Raw genomic sequence first — 22,561 nt, forward strand, 5'->3', positions numbered from 1 at the left:
AATAAAACATTTCTACTTGAGGTACATAATTTTTTTCAGATATCATGTTATTGTATACTTCACAGACTACAGTACAGTGTAAACATAACTTTTATACATATTGTGAAGCCAAAACATTCATGTGACTCACATTATTATGATATTCCCTTTATTGCAGTGGTGTGGAACCAAACCTACGATATCCCCAAGGTAGACCTACAACGAGGTTGTTGTCCATTCCATGGAACAAAATGAAATACATACAAAGAGTTGTTAATTAGTATTCAGAAAGAAGATCTTTCTGCTTGTACCAGTTTGCTTCTATGAATTTTCCAAAAGAATGTCTCTTTCCAAGCATAAAATATTTGATTTTTTTGCTTATATTTGTCTTAGAGAAATATAAAGTTGATATAAAGGCTCTTTCTAACGTATAACCTTTCATCCCACCTCCAAAATCCCTCTTTAATATTATTCAAGTAAATTCTATTATTAAAAACACTGTAAATTGGCTTGGCACCTATAGCTCAAGTGGCTAAGGCGCCAGCCACATACACCAGAGCTGGCGGGTTCGAATCCAGCCCAGGCCTGCCAAACAACAATGACAACTACAACAAAAAAATAGCTGGGCATTGTGGCAGGTACCTGTAGTCCCAGCTACTTGGGAGGCTGAGGCAAGAGAACTGCTTAAGCCCAGGAGTTGGAGGTTGCTGTGAGCTCAGCTATGATGCCACAACACTCTACTCAGGGCGACAGCTTGAGGTTCTGTCTCAAAAAAAACAAAACAAAACAAAAAAACTATGTAAATTTACATGGAGCTTTTATATTCATTATCTTACTTGATCCTCACAAGTCTATAAGGCTGGCAGATGTTCTATAGGTAAGTATAAAGAGCCAAAGAGGTAGTTAGCACCTTGCTAAATATCACTGCAAATAAATAAAAGAATTTCTTATTATTTTTCAATGGAGCAATGCTAGTTATGCTCACTAATAATTTCATACAGAACATCAAATAGTAAGCACCCACATGCATATTATTATTCCAGGTACTAAAACAAAGGGAATACTAAAAGTTATTAATGGCCACAAGGATATTATATTTAGGATATAGTACAGCAAAAGAGATAGGATAAATAAATACCTAAAATGAAAGAATTTTTCTCTGAGCAGGGGAGTAAATTTATATTATTAACTAACTAATTTGTTTATTTATTTTTTGAAGACAGAGTATGTCATGGTATCATCACAGCTCACAGCAACCTCAAACTCTCAGGCTCAAGAGATCTTCTTGCCTCAGCCTCCCCAGTAGCTGGGACTACAGGTGCCTGCCATAAAGCCTGGCTAATTTTTCTATTTTGAGTAGAGACAGAACTCTTACTCTTGCACAGGCTGGTCTTGAACTCGTGAGCTCAAGCAACCCACCCGCCTCAGCCTCCCAGAGTGCTAGGATTACAGGCCTGAGTCACCATGCCTGGCCAAATTTATATTTTTTAAAAACACTTTCTATGACTTATATGTAGAAAAACAGCTGTGGCCATGTGTGGTGGCCCATGTCTGTAACCCTAGCACTTTGGGAGGCCAAGGACTGCTGAGACCAGCCTGATCAAGAGCAAAACCAGACACAGACAAAAGAAAAAATCAGAAAAATTAGTTGGGCTGGTGGCACATGCCTATAGATCCAGCTACTCAGCAGGCTGGAGGATCACTTGAGTCTAGGAGTTTGAGGTTGCAGTGAGCTATGATGATATCACTTTACTCTAGCCCAAATGACACAGGAGAGAGGAAGGGAGGAAGGGAGGTAGGGAGGAAGGAAAGAATAAATTAATGGGATGGTAAGAAAGATAAGGGAGCCCAAATCTTTTCACATAAACAGTGAAATAGCTTTGTCATTTTTTCAGTTAATATTAATTGCATAAGCTCTTGCCCAAGGTATTCTAAGAGATTCTAGAATAAATACAAAAAAAATTTGCATTAAAGTAGTTTACAGTTTAGTTGGGAAGAAAATACAGACACAGACAAAACACCCTTCATTGATCACAGTCGAGCAGCTGCAAGTAGGCACTGAGTTTCATACCATCAGTCATATTATACAAAGATGAATGAAAATGAACTTAGTCCTCCAGGGAGTAACAGTCTGGTAGAGAAGATAGTAAAGGTATGCAGGTTTCCAATGAAGAACATCAGAGTTGCTAGAGGCGTGGTACAAATAAAACGCATGTGTTTTCCAAAGAGGGAGAAGTGATTCCTAACTAGGGGATAGGGAAAGATAGCAGGAAGTAGACATTTAAGTTAAATCTTTTAAAGGTCTGGCAGGATTTGGGTACCTGCTGATTTAGGAGGAAAATGTTCTAAGGGATAATCAAATGCGTGCAAAGACAGAGATTTCAGAAATTAAAGGGAAGGGGAAAGCAGTGAGTATATAGGATCGTTTGGAGAGATCTCAGGTTATGTGATGAAGTTTGGTGTTAAGGAAAAAAAAAAAAATCAAATCATATGGGGCCTCAAAGAGCTTATGTTGTTATGGGATATAGGAAATAAGAAAAGGTAGAACACAGAGTATCTTAAAGGAGTTCTATAAAGTCAGTGATAATACAGGAAAGGAAAACTTGGTTTATAATTAGACAGCAAGCTTAATTTAGTTAAGCCTTGAAGGGCAGACATGATTCTGACAGGCTGTTCCAGGTTATGTAAAACTCTTTGGCTGGTGCCATACCCTCTAAATCCTAGAAGTTGGCTCCATTTTGGTACCTCTCTAAATATGTTAGCTAAGAAATGATATTGGTCTGAATAAAAGCAAACCTCATGAGCCAAGCCTTTCACAAACATACTTAACAAACATACACACGTGATCACATCCTTAATCCCCTAATTCCACAGACATCCTTTTTAGCAGAATATTTTTATTTTTGATATCTTTTGTAACTATAAAATGTAATTGAATGTAGAAAATCTAGTCTTTTCATTCTTATCAATTTATTATTGATGTAATAGCCTGTAATATGAATGCACTGCCTGCTGTAATTCTATAGAGAGTCACTGTGCCTAGAAACTAGCCAACTGTTCAAGACCACAACAGATCAGTCCAGAGATAATACTGGTCTCACAAAAAATGGCTTGGGGCTCTATCTACTCTTACAGGCCAAAGGAAACTGCTTATAGACTGACTCCAGACCTTCTCTGGAATGGATGTATTAAAGAAGACTAAACTAGTTTCTTGAGATTCAAAAAAATGACTGAATATAGTAAGCACCAATACAGACCATTGGTTGGATATTTATCATATCAGGGTAAGGAGGTTTAGGCATATTCATGGATAAATTTATTTTTAGCAGAGATCAGTTGAAATTATAATAATTTCAATCAAAATGGGTTTGAAAGATTAGCACTAACCCCAGAAAAATCAACGAGTTGAACCTTGTTGAGCAACCTGATGTAGAAGTTAACAACATGAGCCTTAAACACTATCAGAATTAATATGAACCTTAACTATGACCTACTATAACTGTAGAATCCTGAAAAAGTCATTTAACCCCTCTGAGATTTTGGAAAATAGGAATAATATAACACCTATGAGAATTAAAAATGAAAATTAATGTATGGAAGACGTTAATTGGCAATGAATTATTAATAGGCAATCACCATTGTACCACTTCATATAGAGATCTACTGTCCTTTGGGAGTTAGTACTTTTTATTATTTTTTTTTAATTATAAAAATTGTTTATTATAAAAAATTTAAAAAATATTGACAAATACTACTTATGAATAAATAAGAAATAACTAAGTTTACTTTCAAAAGGAACTTTAGTAACCAGCCCAATATAAAAAACAGATTAGACTTAGAAAGTGAAATATATGCTATATTTCTGTTTTAGAATTATACAACACTAGTAGTTTCATTTTCAGCTTTCTTCCCCTTATGCCAAGAAAAAGCAAAGAAATAAATGCTCTACATTGTATCATATTTATTCTTTTTAATTCTTTTTTCTTTTTTTGCAGTTTTTGGCCAAAGCTGGGCCTGAACCCGCCACCTCCGACATACGGGGCCAGCGCCCTATCCCTTTGAACCACAGGTGCCACTCCTAATTCTTTTTTTTTTTTAAAGAGATGAGGTCTCACTATGATGCCCACGGAGGTTTTCAACTTCTGGCTTCAAGCAATTCTACCACCTCTGTCTCTAATAACTGAGATTATAGGCTTAAGCCCCCACACCGGTTTATGTTTGTTTTTTAAAAAGGCCCATCACTATGAAGTGTTTTGCACCCCCCTCATACCCACAGTCTCATCTTCCTTTGAATCTCCATATCACGGGATCTAAAGATTTCATACAACACCTCTCACACTCTGGATGATAGCATCTACGTTCTTTTCTTACTGCCACTCTTTCCTGCTTCTCCTCTTACTTTATCTTCTAGAGCTGGAGCTTTTAATATGAAGACTCTAAACTTCCTGAAATTATACATAGGATTAGTGTTTCTGTATGCTATATGAAAATACATTTTCTAAGTGGACAGCCCTAGTTATTAGCAAATTCTAAAAAAAAAGTTTTCAGAGACAAAGAAGGCAAGGGTCTCTAGTATAGGGAAAAGAATGTGATTTACTCATGTTTGGATCCAATATCGTAGTGCATATCATCTATCTTGTATATGAATAAAATTAAAATTTGTTGATATAAAATTTTATTAGTAAATCATAAAATCAATCTCAGATTTTTTGCCTAATTTAATCTTTCAAATATATTTTCCTCCTTGGTGTTCTCATCTGTAAAAAACTACTGTTTCTGAAATAGAACTGGTGGTGCCAGGGCCAGGGGAAAGTGGAAGAATAGAGTTATTCTTGGTGGATACAGTTGTAGTTTGGAAAGATGAACATTCTAGAGATGAATAGTGGTGATGATTGTGCAACAACAAGAATGTTATGGATATTTTACCACCACGACAAAAATACTGGGTCTTACCTCATATAATATTAACTGTCTGCTATAGGACAGACTCTTCATCAGAGAAAACGAATCAAGGTTAAATTTTAGGATATAAAAAAGGATAGGGAAGCAAATCTAATCCCAATCTATATATGTGTAACAGCAGCAATTACTTCATCTTGAAGCATAATCCCTCTTTCTTTTACAATGCGTAATTATGTGCTTGCTTAAGACTTTCAGGAACCAGCCTTGAAAAGTTAACTACAGAACCAAAACTGTAAGACTCTGCCCTAGAGGAAAATGCTGAATAGTTAACCTTCAATTCTGTCGCAGTCTAGCTGATGTCAGACGGACTGCCAGATGGCCCCTAACTCAAGACATTGGAATAAGACATGCTGACTTTTACATAGCTGGACCATTTTCACTATAAAACCCTCTGGTCAGCCTAGAGGAACTTAGGATGGTCTATGCAACATTAGTCTGCCATCTCCTAAGGTTGCCAGCTCTTGAATGAACCTGCTCTTCCTTTCCCCCAATTCTTGCCTCAAGGTTGGCTTTAAGTGATGAGCAGCCAAACCTAAGTTCACTTACATACACTGTTGGATAGGAATATAAAAACAAATTTAAATGAGTTAATTCAATCATAAATCTTGTCCAGAGGTTCTGTTTTTCAAGGTACCAAGTCACTACTCAAGGTGTAAATGATAATTTAGCCCAATTTTATCACTATTCTTCCCATATAAATAATGTAAGCGTTTTTTAAGCCTACAATAGGCATTTTCAAGGTACCAAAACACATTTTTTTGATGAATGTTTAGTAAGTATTCTTAAAATTTAGAAATATATAAAAAAAAGCAAAAGCAAAAATCAGAATATGGCAATCACAAAAAGGATTATTTTCATATGTCACTATACACCCTTCTCATACTTTACACCCTACCTCACCAAAGTCTGACTCCTTTAAAATTACAAATATACTAAAACATCAAAATATCCATATTAATGAAGCTATCTTGATATTTACAGTTAACATGTATGTCTTGTCCAAAACTTAGATACTACATCTTTTGATGATTAAATGTCAATATCATTTGGATAACCAGTAAATGATATGCAAAGACATTTAAAATTTTTCATCATTTTCCCAGAAATCCTTTTAATATAGATATCTGAACTATTTCTCCAGTGGAATCTAGGAAAATCTTTAGAAGCAGATTCAATATAAAGGGTAACTATTATACTAATATTTAAATTCCATATCATAAAAGATACCTACTACCATATTGAAGTATATTAATATCTGATATAACGTAATAATTTTATTGATCTTTTGACTTTAATACTAAATAATTAGCTGAATATAAAAACTCTCCTTGTAATTTACCAAAAAGCTTGTTTTTCTAAAATTTACTCTTATGCAGTATTCATTCAATAAATATTTCCTAAGTGCCTGTCATGTATCAGGGCTATAACTAGTGCACAGTGGTGAATCAAGCAACCATGTTCTACCTAAATAATATTCACATAGTACTGTTTTTCTAGAAGATTTATATTACCACCTTTTCAATGAGTCTGTATGCTTCTGTAAATATATTCACTCTAGTAATAATTTGAAAACTTCAATTTATGCATCTGATCTCCAATGAAAAATATAAATCATCTTTTTAATCATGGAGTTTGCAACAGCAACTCCATGGAGTTCATTTTTCCATATAGCAATGACACGCATGAAAGAAAATAGAAATTACCTTAAACTTTTAAGATTTACCTGATATGGGAATATTCTGTGAGACAGATAACTGTACATCTCCAGTTCCTGGTGGCATGTCAAGAACTAGATAATCCAGTTGACCCCAATCTACCTAAAACCCAAGATGACATAAATACATTATTGAATAACAGTTCCAGTGAATTGATGTAAACAAAACTAATGTATAATAAGAAATTTAAAATAACAGCCTTTACTTTAGCTAGGCAGTAGGTACCAGGCACTGTGCTGAGGGCTAAGGATACATGGATGAATGACAGTCACTGCCTCTAGCACACCTTCTTTGAATGATAAGTATAAATGTCTAGGTGACCCACCCTGCTATACACAACATTAATTAATGTTGAACCCATATTACAGTGGGTTTCTATTTAGGGCCAGCCATTGATTTTCACTGAGTATAACACACATTTTGCCTTAAGAAAATTATAGCTTTTTGTTACTTGGTTTTTTGGTACAACATTTTCTGTGGTAATACAACTTTTTAAAGCTTATTATTTTTCCTTCATCAAAATTAAACACACTAATAATAAAAACCAAAACTTAATAAGGAAAAAATTTAAATATACTTAGAGTTCCAATACTATTAACATCTTAATTATTTCTTTCAAGGCATTTTTGAAAAAGTATCTATGCCCAGATGATTCAGCTACATAACCAAGTCCTTAATGCTCAGCCTCTGTAACATAGTTAGGTCTCAGGGTCTTTTCTCCTCACATAGTTCTTCCCTCTGAGTTCCCAGTCTCCACAGAGTAGCCTCAGGATCCTCTCAGTTGCCTAACACAGAAACTTAGAATCATACTTAACTTTATCCTTTCCTTCAAAACCCCCAGTTATTCTGCCTTCTAAAAACCTCTCACATACAGACACCTCTCTCTTTTACCACTGCCAAGAACCCAGATGAGGCTGGGTTCTTGAATGTATTAAAGCATTCCAACCAATCTTTCTGTTTTATTTAGCATTGCCCATCCACTCTGTTTCTAACAACACTAAAAAAAAGTCCACCTAAAAATGCAGGTGGACCTAAAACCACGTTTTGGTTTAAAACTCCTCTATTGCTTTTAGGATAAAGTCTGAGTTTAAGCTCCAGAATACTAATCATTCAGAACATTTATTGAGTATCTATCTACTATACACTGGCTATTAGACTAGGTATTGACAATAAAACAACCCCTACCCTCATAGAATTTACAATATGGACACACAGATATTAAGTACATAATACATAATTATCCATTTCATAACACAAAAAGCACTGTGAAGACAGTAAAATATGCAAAGGAAAGAGCTTATCAGCCATAAGAAACTGTAAGAAGATGGGCATGGCTAGAGAACAGTGAGTGGGGTGTCATTCATTTACTGTTGTTCCAAGATCTGTCTTTTATGAAACTATAAGGTGAGTCAGAATACCTTAGTACAGAATGGACATGGAAGAGATGTGTAGTAAGTTTTCTTTCAAGGAATGAATGAACAAATATAAAAGTTTGAGTTTTTAAAAGTCTAACTGGAAACTATGCAAATAATACCATATTCTGTTTTTTAAAACTTAATGAGCTGGGCACCATAGCTCAGTAGTTAGCATACCTCCCCTCACCCCTCACCAGAGGGAGTGGATTCAAACCTCTCCTGGGCCTGACTGACAACAACAACAAAATGAAAAAGAAAAAGAAACTTAATAACCTACAATATGCCTCTCCCATATAATGCTACTTTCAAAATTAAAAGTTTAACATTAGGTCAAACAGATTCTTCATATTCAACACATATTTACTAAGAATCAATTAGATGTCAGGCATTGTTCCAGGTAAAGGGGATGGAGCAATGAACAAAATGGCACTTAAGTGAGAGAACCATGCAAAAAGACAGACAAACAAACCAGAAAAGTACTAAGTGCTATGAAGAAAACTACAAGGATCCCTTACTATACAAAATTATCTGGCTCATGATTTGGGCAGACAGATGAAATAAAAAGACACATTTTAAAAATCTCTTCAACTCAAGCATTAAGAGTTCAGACAGAAGAAAATTTATGAAAGAATTTCTTTGGATCTCTTTGATCCCCTAGATCAGATGGTGTAGAATTGAGAAAGAACTGAATGATAGAAGGTACTACTTTCGACAGGGTAGTGAAAGCGTAAATGAAATGAGAGAACAACTACTGCAGACCTGAAGCAAAGCATTCTAGCCACACCAAGTGCAAAGGCCCTTAGATGGTGATATGCTTGCTGCATTCAAGGGATAGCTAGAAAGTCAATGCACCCTTTCTACAATAGTACTCCCATAACCATCATTCTCTCTCCTTCCCTGAAATTATTTTTCTTCAAAACATTCCTCAGTATTGGACATTATATATTGATTTGTCTCTTATCAAATCAAGGAATCTTATACTATGCTATTTCCCAAACACATATACTTGACACCATATCATGACAAACTTTAAGTGAATGACAAAGTGATCAACACAAATTAGTTTATTTTCAATATAGGGTTCTTTGGCTTGCAAAATAGTTACCCCAAGGTTACTCTTGGCTACCATTTATGAAACTATCCCCTCAAAAGATACAGGATACTTTTCATTTTATGTCCTTGGCACTGAAACTCCTAGCACTGGCAGACTGACAATTCTCTCTGTTTCGAGAATATCAAATGACTGGTGCCAACAATTTATCATTGTTTTTCCCTGGCATTTAATCATATTCATCATGTTACCTTCAGATTTTTTATCTCTTTAAAGAGAAATACTATTAAGATCCCAAGGAACCGAAAAACCCTTCACTGTTAAGCCCATTCATTTCAAATGATTCTAAAATAGAATTTAAACTCTGAAAAAAAAAAACAAAAAACCCTGGGCCCACCACACTAGGTTTTCCATAAATGCTTGCTGATTGTAATCGAAATGAACAAAATCTGACTTCCGATATAATACTGATATAACTTCCAGATATAACACTGAAATACACTGGCTGCCAGGAAGTTCCAGGTATCTTATAAAAGAGCCACCCCAAGCACTGACTTTAGAATGATTGGAGATTCTTTAGATCATTCTCAACCTTCCTAATGCCACAGCCCTTTAATGCAGTTCCTCATGTTGTAGTGACCCCCACACATTAGGAGCGGTGTCTCGCTTCCTAAGACCATCGGAAATATGTGTTTTCCAATGGTCTTAGGGAACCCCTGTGAAAGGGAAAAGGGTCGTTCGACCCCGAAAGGGGTTGCAACCCACAGGTTGAGAACTACTGCTCTAGATTCTACCTAGTGTTGCTCTACTTGTAGTAATTATATTTTACTAAATATATATAAGAAATAAATACTAACAAAATACCCAAGAATCTCATTTAGTAAAACCCAACACCAGATTCTGCTCATTGGAGGCAACTGGGTCACCACCCTGCGGGGTTATCAGTGACTGGGTGTGACAGAGGTGCAAGGTGGGGAAGGAGGCATCAATCTTCCAAGACTAATCCATTTGCTGGGTGGGTCCTCCCGACCCCATGGAGCGCCGGAGCAAGTCATATTTGAGTTGTCACCAGACCCCTGTGATCTACTTGCCAGAGACCTTTTAAATTCTCCCACCTGAGACAGGTGCTGACTGAGACAATTGATTTGAACCTTTTGAACTGAGCGAATCACCCGAGGACTATCCAAGTGGTGCCCTGGGTGTGTGGTTATAGGAAGGTTTGATTTTCGTTTGCCAACTGTTGCCTGGGGGTGTGTGTGTGTGTGACTTAATTGCTAGTATTTCTCCACAACTGAGACTTCGACCCAGAGTAACTGTTTCACTAGGGTCGGACAGAGACCAGCTGAAAACAAGACAGAGCCACTTAGCCCTACCACAGGAAGCAGGTCCCCAGTTGCTCAGGCCTTAGCACTGTTCGGGTTCTCAGCAAAGCTCCAGGGGAAAATGTACAGATACCAGTCCCAGGTTTGGGGCAAAGGGCTGGTTAATCACTACTCCTGCAGCCCCGAATCAAACTTTTCTTTATTCATTCAGTCAAATGGTGTAAAATAATCATGGGGCGGAATTAGCGTAAAAAACTCTGTTAACATGAATAACCAGAGTAGATCAACCCCACCAAGCAAAGATATGGCAGATGTAACTGAAGCTCTCATTCATAAACAGATGGCAGAGATGTCAGAAATCAAATTCAGAATTTGGATTGCAAACAAGATTAATAGAATGGAGGAAAGTTTGGAATTAGAGATTCGAGGAGCAATTCAAAAGTTGGAATTAGAAACTCGAGGACCAATTCAAAAGCTTTCTCAAGCATTCAATGAATTGAAAGACAAAAACCACCAAAGATTTTGACACATAGAAGCAAGAATTTGCAGCCCTCAAAGATCTGAAAAATACAATAGAATCCCTCAGTAAGAGAGTGGAGCAAGCAGAAGAAAGGATTTCTGACATTAAAGACAAAGCTTTAGAATGCTCTCAAACTCTCAAAGAGGAAGAGAAATGGAGAGCAAAAACAGATCATTCTCTCAGAGAGCTCTGGGATAATTCGAAGAAGGCTAATATTTGCCACACGGGAAGCCCTGAAAGCGATGAAGTGGCTTTGCAAGGCACAGAGGCTCCTCTTCATGAAATTATGAAAGAGAATTTTCCAGACATGCCAAGAGATACTGAAATTCAGATAGCAGACAATTTAAGAACCCAAGCATGACTCAACCAAAATAAGACATACCCCAGGCACATTATAATTAACTTCACTAAAGTTAATATGAAGGAGAAAATTCTGAAAGCAGCCAGACGTATGAAAACTATAACCTACTAAGGGAAGAATATTAGAATGACTGCAGATCTCTCAGCTGAAACCTTCCAAGCCAGAAGAGGGTGGTCAAAGACTTTTAATTTCTTAAAAAAAAATAACTTTCAACCCCGGATCCTGTATCCAGCTAAACTGAGTTTCATTTATGGAGGAGAAATTAAATACTTTAGTGACATTCACATGTTGAAGAAATTTGCTATAACCAAACCAGCTATTCAGGAAATTCTCAGACCTAGCCTCCATAATGACTAGACCAATCCTCTACCACAAAGGTAAACTCACTCAGAAATTTTTGATCAAACTACAACTTCCACAATGGCAAAAAGATCGAAAATGTCCACTGGACTTTTGAAAAACTTGATATCCAAAATTTTACCAGAATTATCAATATTCTCCATTAATGTAAATGGCTAAACTGTCCTCTAAGGAGGCACAGGTTAGCTGACTGGATACAAAAACTCAGGCCAGATAATTGCTGCATACAAGTATCTCATCTTACATTAAAAGATAAATATAGACTCGGAGTGAAAGGATGGCCGTCCATATTTCAGGTAAATGGAAATCAGCAAAAAGCAGGTGTTGCAATTCTATTGGCAGATACAATAGGCTTTAAACCAACAAAAGTAAGGAAGGATAAGAATGGCCATTTCATATTTGTTAAGGGTAATACTAAATATGATGAGATTTAAATTATTAATATTTATGCACCCAACCAGAATGTGCCTCAATTTATAAGAGTGACTCTAACAGACATGAGCAACTTGATTTCCTCCAGCTCCATAATAGTCAGAGATTTCAACACTCCTGTTGCAGTGTTGGATGGATCCTCCATTAAGAAGCTGAGCAAAGAAATTTTAGATTTAAAATTAACCATCCAATATTTGGACTTAGCAGACATCTACAGAACATTTCATCCCAACAAAACTGAATACACATACTTCTCTTCAGGCCATGGAACATACCCCAACATCGATCACATCTTAGGTCACACACAAGTCTAACCTCAGTAAATTTAAAGGAATAGAAATTATTCCTGGCATCTTCCTGGAACACCATGGAATAAAAGTCGAACTCAGTAACAACAGGAATCTGCATACTCATACAAAAACATGGAAGTTAAATAACCTTATGCTGAATGATAGCTGGGTCAGAGATGAGATTAAGAAGGAAATTGCCAAATTTTTGGAACAAAATGACAATGAAGACACGAATTATCAGAAACTCTGGGATACCGCAAAGGCAGTCCTAAGAGGGAAATTTATAGCCCTGCAAGCCTTCCTCTAGAGAAAGGAAAGAGAGAAAGTTAACAACTTAATGGGACATCTCAAGCAACTGGAAAAGGAAGAACATTCCAACCCCAAAACCAGTAGAAGAAAAGAAATAACCAAAATTAGAGCAGAATTAAATGAAATTGAAAACAAAAGAATTATACAACAGATCAATAAATCAAAAAAATTGTTTTTTTGAAAAGGTCAATAAAATAGATAAATTTTTGGCTAACCTAACAAGGAAAAAAGAGTAAAATCCTTAATGAATACTACCAGAAACTTTATTCCCAGAAATATGAAAATCTGAAGGAAATTGACCGATACTTGGAAGCATGTCACCTTCCAAGACTTAGCCAGAATCAAGTGGAAATATTGAACAGGCCTATATCAAGTTCTGAAATAGCATCAACCATACAAAACCTCCCTAAAAAGAAAAGCCCAGGAGAAGATGGCTTCATGTCAGAATTCTACCATACCTTTAAAGAGGTACCTATATTACTCAACCCGTTCCAGATTACCTATATACTAGTACCTATATTACTCAACCTGTTCCAAAATATAGAAAAAGACGGAAGACTACCCCACACATTCTATAAAGCAAACATTACCCAGATCCCCAAACCAGGAAAAGACCCAACAAGAAAAGAAAATTATAGACCAATATCACTAATGAATATAGATGCAAAAATATTCAACAAGATCCTAACCAACAGAATCCAGCAACACATCAAACAAATTAAACATCATGACCAAGTTGGTTTTATCCCAGGGTCTCAAGCCTGGTACAATATATGTAAATCTATAAGTATAATTCATCACATAAACAAATTAAAAAAACAAAGACCATGTGATTCTCTCAATTGATGCAGAAAAAGCTTTTGATAATATACAGCATCCCTTCATGATCAGAACACTTAAGAAAATTGGTATAGAAGAGACATTTCTTAAACTGATAGAGGCCATCTACAGCAATCCCACAGCCAATATCCTGTTGAATGGAGTTAAATTGAAATCATTTCCACTTAGATCAGGAACCAGGCAAGGTTGCCCATTGTCTCCACTGCTTTTTAACACTGTAATGGAAGTTTTAGCCATTGCAATTAGGGAAGAAAAGGTGATCAAGGGTATCCATATAGGGTCAGAAGAGATCAAACTCTCACTGTTCGCAGATGATATGATTGTATATCTGGAAAAACACCAGGGATTCTACTACAAAACTTAGAAATGATCAAGGCATACAGCAGCGTCTCAGGTTACAAAATCAACATTCATAAATTGGTGGCCTTTATATATACCAACAATAGTCAAGCTGAAAAACAGTTAAGGACTCTATTCCATTCACAGTAGTGCCAAAGAAGTTGAAATATTTGGGAGTGTATCTAACAAAGGAAGTGAAAGATCTCTATAAAGAGAACTATGAAACTCTAAGAAAAGAAATAGTTGAAAATGTTAACAAATGGAAAAACATACCATGCTCATGGCTGGGAAGAATCAACATTGTTAAAATGTCCATACTACCCAAAGAAATATACAATTTTAATGCAATCCCATTAAAGCTCCACTTTAAAGGTCATACTTTAAAGGTCTTGAAAAAATAATACTTCGTTTTATATGAAATCAGAAAAAACCTTGAATAGCCAAGACATTACTCAGAAATAAAAACAAAGCAGGAGGAATCACACTACCAGACCTCAGACTATACTATAAATCGATAGTGATCAAAATAGCATGGTACTGGCACTAAAACAGAGAGGTAGATGTATGGAACAGAATAGAGATCCAAGAGATAAATCCAGCTACTTACCATTCTTTGATCTTTGACAAGCCAATTAAAAACATTCAGTGGGGAAAAGATTCCCTATTTAACAAATGGTGCTGGGTGAACTGGCTGGCGACCTGTAGAGGACTGAAACTGGACCCACAACTTTCACCATTAGCTAAGATAGACTCTCACTGAATCAAAGATTTAAACTTAAGACATGAAACTATAAAAATGCTAGAAGAGAGTGTAGGGAAAACTCTTGAAGAAATTAGTCTGGGCCAATATTTTATAAGGAGAACCCCCCCCCCCCGGCAATTGAAGCAGCTTCAAAAATATATCCTGGGACCCGATCAAATTAAAAAGCTTCTGCACAGCCAAGACACAGTAAGTAAAGCAAACAGACAGCCCTCAGAATGAGAGAAGATATTTACAGGTTATTTCTCTGACAAAGGTTTAATAACCAGAATCCACAGTGAACTCAAACGTATAAGCAAGAAAAGAACAAGTGATCCCATCGCAGGCTGGTCAATGGACTTGAAGAGAAACTTCTCTGAAGAAGACAGGCGCACGGCCTACAGACATATGAAAAATGCTCATCATTCTTAATCATCAGAGAAATGCAAATCAACACTACTTTGAGATATCATCTAACTCCAGTAAGATTAGCCCATATCACAAAATCCTAAGACCAGAGATGTTGGCGTGGATGTGGAGAAAAGGGAACACTTCTACACTGCTGGTGGGAATGCAAATAAATACATTCCTTTTGGAAAGATGTTTGGAGAACACTTAGAGATCTAAAAATAGATCTGCCATTCAATCCTGTAATTTCCTCTACTAGGTATATACCCAGAAAACCAAAAATCACATCATAACAAAGATATTTGTACCAGAATGTGTATTGCAGCCCAATGCATAATCGCTAAGTCATGGAAAAAGCCCAAGTGTCCTTCGATCCTCAAATGGATTAATAAATTGTGATGTATGTGCACCATGGAATATTATGCAGCCTTAAAGAAAGATGGAGACTTTATCTCTTTCATGTTTACATGGATGGAGCTGGAACATATTCTTCTTAGTGAAGTATCTCAAGAATGGAAGAAAAAGTACTCAATGTATGAAACTAATTCATGGCTTTCATATGAAAGCTATTACCCAGTTATAACCTAAGAATATTGGGGAAGGGGGAGAGGAGGGGGGGGAGGCTGGGTGGAGGGAGGGTGGGATTACACCTGCGGTGCATCTTACAAAGGGACACGTGAAACTTAGTAAATGTAGAATATAAATGTCTTAACACAATAACTAAGAAAATGCCAGGAAGGCTATGTTAACCAGTGTCATGAAAACATGTCAAATGGTGTATAAAATCAGTGTATGGTGCCCAAGATCACATTAATGTACACAGCTACGATTTAATTAAAAAAAAAATTCTAGTTCTCTGTCAGGCTCCAGACTCAAAGGACCCCAGCAGGCAAGAGTTAGTCTATAAGTGGTGTTACCATAGTATCCAGAGATACCCTGTGACCAGAGAGGCAGTGATGCAGGAGAAAATTCATCAAGGTAGCGATGAAGTCAAATATGCACATCATAGCTAAAATGGATATAAACAGCACAATGGAAGAACCAAAAAGAAAGCCAGTGCCTAGTACAGTTAAGAAGGACAGGATGAGGTACAGAGTGGGGACAATAGCTCAGACCTAGCAAATTAATCACAGCTAAGAGGAGGATAATGGGAACCCGATTTATAGCCAGCCAGTCAGATACACAGGTCACAAGCTGAGCTTGCAACTAGCAGCTGAAATAGGAGGCAGTCTTGTGAGACTGAGCCCCCAACCTGTGGAATCTGACACTCTCTCCAGGTAAACAGCATCAGAACAGAATCGAATTAGAAGATATTCCACCTGGTGTCTGTTGAAGAATCTGCTGGAAAAAATTGATGTGTCTGGGGGGAAAAGCCATACATACAGCTAATGTCAGAAGTGCTGACTGTGCAAGAGTAGAGAATAAGAGACAATTTTTTCTTCTTTTGTATCTCTGATAGACATATATTTGTAACTGCTACAACATAATAATTTAGGGGATTTTTTAAAGCTGCTCTTTTGTTTATTAAGCTATCAAACATTTGAAGGTCGGTCACCAGGAATAATTACTAAATCTCTGTAAATTATTTTCCTTTTCTCTTATACCAACCTTATCAAATGAAAATAATCCAAACTAGCACTGGTCATTTCAGGCTTACATGTTATCTCCAAATACTTTAGGCCAGGCGTGATGACTCATGGCTGTAACCCTAGCACTCTGGGAGGCCAAGGCAGGTAGACTGCTTGAGACTAGCCAAAGCAAGACCCCATCAAAAAACGAGCCAGGTGTACTAGCACACATCTGTAGTCCCAGCTACTTAGTAGACTGAGGCAAGAGGATTGCCCAATTATAGCTGAGGTTGCTATCGGCTATAATGCCATAGCCTCTACCCAGGGCAACAGAGTGAGACTCTGCCTAAAAAACAAGAAAAAAAAAACACCCCCAAACCAAATAATACTTTACATTTTATATTCAAAATATTGTCTAATAATTTGAAAGTGACTCAAGGCCTCAAAGGCAATTCCCTCTTTCTGAGAAATGACTGAGAAATAAAACTGCATATTATTACTTGGGCAGATAAAGTAATTTATCTTTCTTAGGATCTCAGTTATGAAATATGTGGTTCTATGGATGGCAGAAGATGAGTTACTTTCTTCCAGGGACGCTTTTATTAAGAAACAGACCAAACAGAAGCAATCAGGCCTCACTTCAAAAGATGTTTGGATCACAAGCACAAGTAGACTGAATTGTAAGTGTTGAATAGAAAGGGCCCATCAATGCATGGTCAACAGTTCCATTTTTGGCGTCTTAGCTGGTTCAAGCAGTTTACCATTGTCAGCTTCCAGCAGATTCCAACATCAGGACTACACAGGCCAAATATAAGGACCACTTCTCCAAAGCAAAAGTAGATCGTCCCAGCCATCCTGTTCTGCTAGGAGGCCAAGGGGAGCCAGGTGACAATAATATCAGCAGGGTTGGACACTTCTACAAGTCATGTGGAATCAGGAAATAAAATCACTGGTAAGACAGAAAGCCTTCCAGTTAAAGCCAAAGTAGTGGCCAAGAAGAATTAAAATCTTAAGGGCACAGAAAAGGACAAAGAGTGAAATCATGATGCAAAAAGATCTACATCGGTTTAAACAATTTGAAAGTGGGCTGTGTTCAGGCAGCCCATTCAAATGGTGCTTGGAATATGCCTAAGTGATAAGACTACTTCTTAATGGAAGTTAAGCTGGACTAGACCTTGCCTCCTTCTTTTACATCTGACCAACTGGTTGGTTTTGACTCTCATTGACTACTTGACTCATAATTAGTGATCTCAAGGTAATGTCCTTGTATCGGATTCCAGCCTTGTATCTTTTGCTACTTCCAGTCTAAAACCAAGTTCTGCCACTTGTCTCTAATTTCCTGATTCTCTAACCCCAGTTAGTCATAGGCCTACCCTCCTAAAAGCAGAACAGTACTCATGCTTTACTCAAAATCCCAGTGCTTGAAACTATGCCACCCCTGGTATAGCAGATGCAGCTAACCTGGTCTCAGCCCTATGGACAAATTCACAGCAAATTACCAAGATCCTAGGAGTGTTGATTCGACTAACTTCCAAGGTTTGAATGGATCTTCTAGCTCTAAGAATTTTGGGGTAATTGTTGTTATATATAACTATCTCCCCAACTTCACTATATACTCCTGAATAGATGAAAACATTCATATGCACCTCCACATTCAGTCCATGTCTAACCAGTATTCATTCAACATCCACCAAATGATTACATGAACCAAGTTACCCCTTACAATTTTATTATGAAACTAAAATTAAAATTTTTGCCATATGAGATAACTTTTACATTCAATATAAATCTAAAATGGAGCATATTTTTCTTTACATTTCAGCCATGGGTTTTGGTCTGCCTTGTGCCCTATATATAAAATCATTCAAGATTTTATTTTGATTGCAAGACAAAAATTACTTCAAAGGAGAAATTATTTAAAAGTAAATATCACAATAAAAATCTGAATAACAAAAAGATTTCTACTTCAGTTGATGGCTTACTGACTATGGAAATAAATGATATAACAAAATATAATAAACTTATCCTTGAGATTGTTCTGATTAGAGCTGGCCTAGTTATAACAGGAGAACACATTATTTAAGTTACAACAATGATGTAAGTGTTCTTCTATAATCTTTCTATTTTCTTTCTGAATGATAAAGTTCTCTAATCCATTTTCAAATGCCTTCCTTTCTAAAGAAAAAAGGGAGAGGGGGGAGGCTACTTAGACATATCCCTCCAAGGTCACTATGAGCCTAAGTGATAGCAGACAATGTTTTGAGGGGGGGAAAAAAGAAAACTTTACTTCTTATCTTTCCCTTTGTCATCATCTCCCATTTCCTTAGTTGTCCTCCTAGCAGAGGCATAGGGTAGGCTGGCCCTGACAAACGAGAGACAGCATCAATTCACACAGGACTTGTTGTCCAGAAACTAATACATGGGTAAATCTTTGGTAACTCTAAACCTGTTTTCTGAAATAATATTTAAAACAGTATCAGCTCCTCGGTCAGCCTAAAGTTGCCTTTGTAAATCCGTAGTATAGCTGAAACAGTAAAACTTCAAATACAAAAATATGGACACTACCACAAAAGCAACAAGATTTCAGTTACTTTTAAAGATAGCTTTCTAAGTTCTCTGGATTCCTGCATTAGGCCAACTGCTTACATGCACAGATATTCGTAACCTAAGAATAAAACGTTAGTGAAGGAAAGGAGTGCTACCAAAAAGGCCTGCAATATTACAAACCTGCTTGAGAATCAAGACATTTTAAAGAAATTATCAAAAGAATTTTTTAAATCCTCTCTACCTGGAAGGCTGAAGTTTTGTATTTTTTTCAGTAGGAGTAACAATCACTCTATTAACCTGATTTGCAACAGCTTATAAAATATATTTAGCATATAGCACTCTTATAAAGAAAACTATAAAACTACAATACACTTTTAAGAAAATCCCTAGAACAAATATTTTGTGTTTGGGAAGATTCAAGGTCTTGAAGATACAGGTTTATAGCTGCCATAGAAGCTGCTTTTTCAAGCCCCCTTAAGAGTATCCACAGGCACTGTCCAGTGGTTAAGCGCTAGAGCACCTGAGGAATGCTACTGATGAAGATCCATCTTCCTAATAATATATGGCATGGTAGGCAGGATCTGAAGAACTGTCTCAGCCAAGTTTATTCCCTAGTTCTAGCTACCTATCATCTGGGGTCATATCCATTTGGGGCATATGGTCCCCTGGTAGAACTGAGCTGTATGAATGCAGAAGAGTTGGGAGGGAGGCCTGTAGGCAACAGGTAAAAGACAGCAGATGGAAATTAATAGTTATCAAGAGCAAACTGGCATTACAATAATCTCTGTTTTACAGATAAAAAGATTGAGGATTAGTGAAGTTACAAAAGTTGCCCAAGGTTGGGCTGTTGGTGAGTTATGGAACTGGGATATGGACCTTGTTGGTCTGTGTGACTCAAGTCATGTTCCTAGTTTCTCAGAGACGAGGTGGAGTATCACTATTTTCCAAATACTTGAAGAGTTTTGCTAGCATGACCTCATAACCCAAAGAACATAGGAGCTTTATTATATTACTTTTTACATGTACAATAAAATAGATACAGTATACAAAATAGAATTGATAGAGCCACAGAAAATTACTTACCTATACAATATAAGGTAGCAGAATTTTTCATGCCCTTTCCATTTTATTCCCTATTATGGTTCATTATAATAAGGTTTCTTTTATGACTCAATTTCTTTTTAATGATAGGTCAGTATGCTTTCCTTACGTGATCCTTTGTGAGTCTTGTACTATAAAGCAAATGTCTCAGTAACTATGGAAATCTAGAGTGTAAATTATTGACTTTGTGCTGTTGAAGAATACTTTAGCTTTTAATAGTCAACCATTAAATTCAGGTTTTGTTTTAAATCAGTACCATTCTACCAATCACCTATACAAGAAAATTATGTAGAGGAATTGTTTAAATCAAATAACCTGTAAAGACTAAGAATAGATACAATACTTTAAATATATTTTTTAAAATACCTATAGCTATTTGAGTTTGACGCTTTAAAAACTGGCTCAGTAGATCTTATTTTAAAAATTTAAAGATTAAATCATATCAAATAAGAAACCAACTGTGAGAAATTGTGGCTCCATCTGCAGTTATATTTTAAGTAAAAGTTATTATAATGAAGCTTTCAGATTTTAAATTCTGATTCAGACATTAATTGCTATGATTTTTTTTTTAACAGCACTGAAAATGGGACAATAAATCTTGCTGAGGATAGACAAAAATCCAGATAGCTCCTCATTGGATAGAGGAATGAGTTTTGTCTGGGAAACTGGCATACATAAATTTTAATCATTTTTGTCACAAATTAACTGTGACCATAGGTCAACCAATTAAAATCCCTGAACCTTAGTTTTCTCATCTGTAAAATGTTTAAGATTACATGATCACTAAGATTCTTTCCAACTACTCAAAAGAAAAAAGCATGACTATGACCTGTTTGTGTAAAGTGAAAACTATTTGTGAGATATTTGCTTATAGGAAAAAATGAACCAAAGATATTTTTATACAAAAGCACCAAAACAAAAGAAAAACCTCTAAAAAGGAGGTTACCTTATATAAGAATAAGAAAGCTTCAAGTTACTTGGTACATCTAAAACATTCATTTTGTAGAATGATCACATTTCCTTTAGAAGATTTAGCTGAACTTTACATAAAAACTCAGATTTTAATTTATATTGAACCAATCTATGCTGATTACCATCCCCAAATAGTTCATTCTAGCTCATCTAAGAATTAATGCTTTTATATAGAATATTACAATTTACAAAATTGATACATTCCTGAAGAATTGTTGAGGAGGCTGCCCATCCCTGCCTTAGGTGAGGAGCAGGGAAGGATTTGATCATAAAGGTGGAGAAGTTTAACCCAACTTTCCAGCAGATACAAAACTTCCTCTGTAAACACTCGGGACAGATACACACTCATCCAACAAAAACAAGCTCAAATCATTCTAGTACTTTCCAGACATCTTAATACCAATTTTGGATCAATAAAAGGATAGAAAAAAATGTCACTTAGCATTTTCCTATTTTTTAAATTTTGCTATATGTGAGATATTTTTACTTCTGACTTAACTTTATTACTGATTCTTCATAACTTCAGATATATTTTGTTTTCTGATTTGACTTTAGTTACTAGGGGAGCTATTACTTATATGACCCTCCCTTTTTAAATGTGAATAAGATTCTACCAAATTGCAAGGATTTAATGTTAGACAACAGAAATATATTTGAGTTTTTAAAAATTTTTTAAAGGTCATATCTATAGCATAATTTTTTAAACTAATGGATTTTCAATAAAGAAAGGAATCACAAACATTCAGTAATAGGCCTGGGGGTTAAAGTGCCAATAAACATGCTAAGCAGAAAGTCATAGAACAAGGTTTTATTATTAATTCACTGTTTGAACTTTACCAAGTTGCTTAACTGTTTTGTACTTCTGTTTCCTCATCTTACAATTGTACAGAGACATAGAGCTAGAAAGAACTCTAGGGATTATCCTGCCCAACACCCTTATTTTATAGATAAAGAAACTGAACCCCAGAAGCCAAATAATTTGCTCAAGTTACTCTGAAAAATAGGAACATTAAAAGTATTCTTTGTCTTTCAAAGGAGAAATTAGATTGTGGATTTTTTTTTTTTAAGTACTAGACAATAAAGTAATAGTATCACATTGAAAAATAGTTAGTGTAAAAAGTCAAAATTTCTCTCCAACAGCATAGCATGTTTATTCTTACAACCCAATGCTAAGAATATACTTGTCCATTTGTGAAGTCACCACATTCCAAAATGATCTGAACATGTAATTTTTAAAATATCTTTTCCATATGCCTAAATGACTTAATGCAGAGTTAAGTGGCTTTTTAAAAATTAAAGGGGAAATTCTTGAGAGTAAAACTAGCATGAAA

At 36.0% G+C, this 22,561-nt stretch overlaps 1 protein-coding gene across 4 annotated transcripts in view; it reads right to left on the bottom strand.

Annotated features, from left to right (window-relative positions):
* NUBPL (NUBP iron-sulfur cluster assembly factor, mitochondrial) overlaps positions 1 to 22,561 on the bottom strand; it is a 290,845-nt gene that overhangs the window by 61,102 nt on the left and 207,182 nt on the right. For all 4 annotated transcript variants that reach the window (XM_053594729.1, XM_053594730.1, XM_053594731.1 and 1 more), the window contains one exon: positions 6,665 to 6,758. In XM_053594729.1, coding sequence (XP_053450704.1) covers positions 6,665 to 6,758 — 94 coding nt within the window. The remainder of the gene's footprint in view (positions 1 to 6,664; positions 6,759 to 22,561) is intronic.

Source organism: Nycticebus coucang, chromosome 6, assembly GCF_027406575.1.
Source record: "Nycticebus coucang isolate mNycCou1 chromosome 6, mNycCou1.pri, whole genome shotgun sequence".
Taxonomy (NCBI): Eukaryota; Metazoa; Chordata; class Mammalia; order Primates; family Lorisidae; genus Nycticebus; species Nycticebus coucang.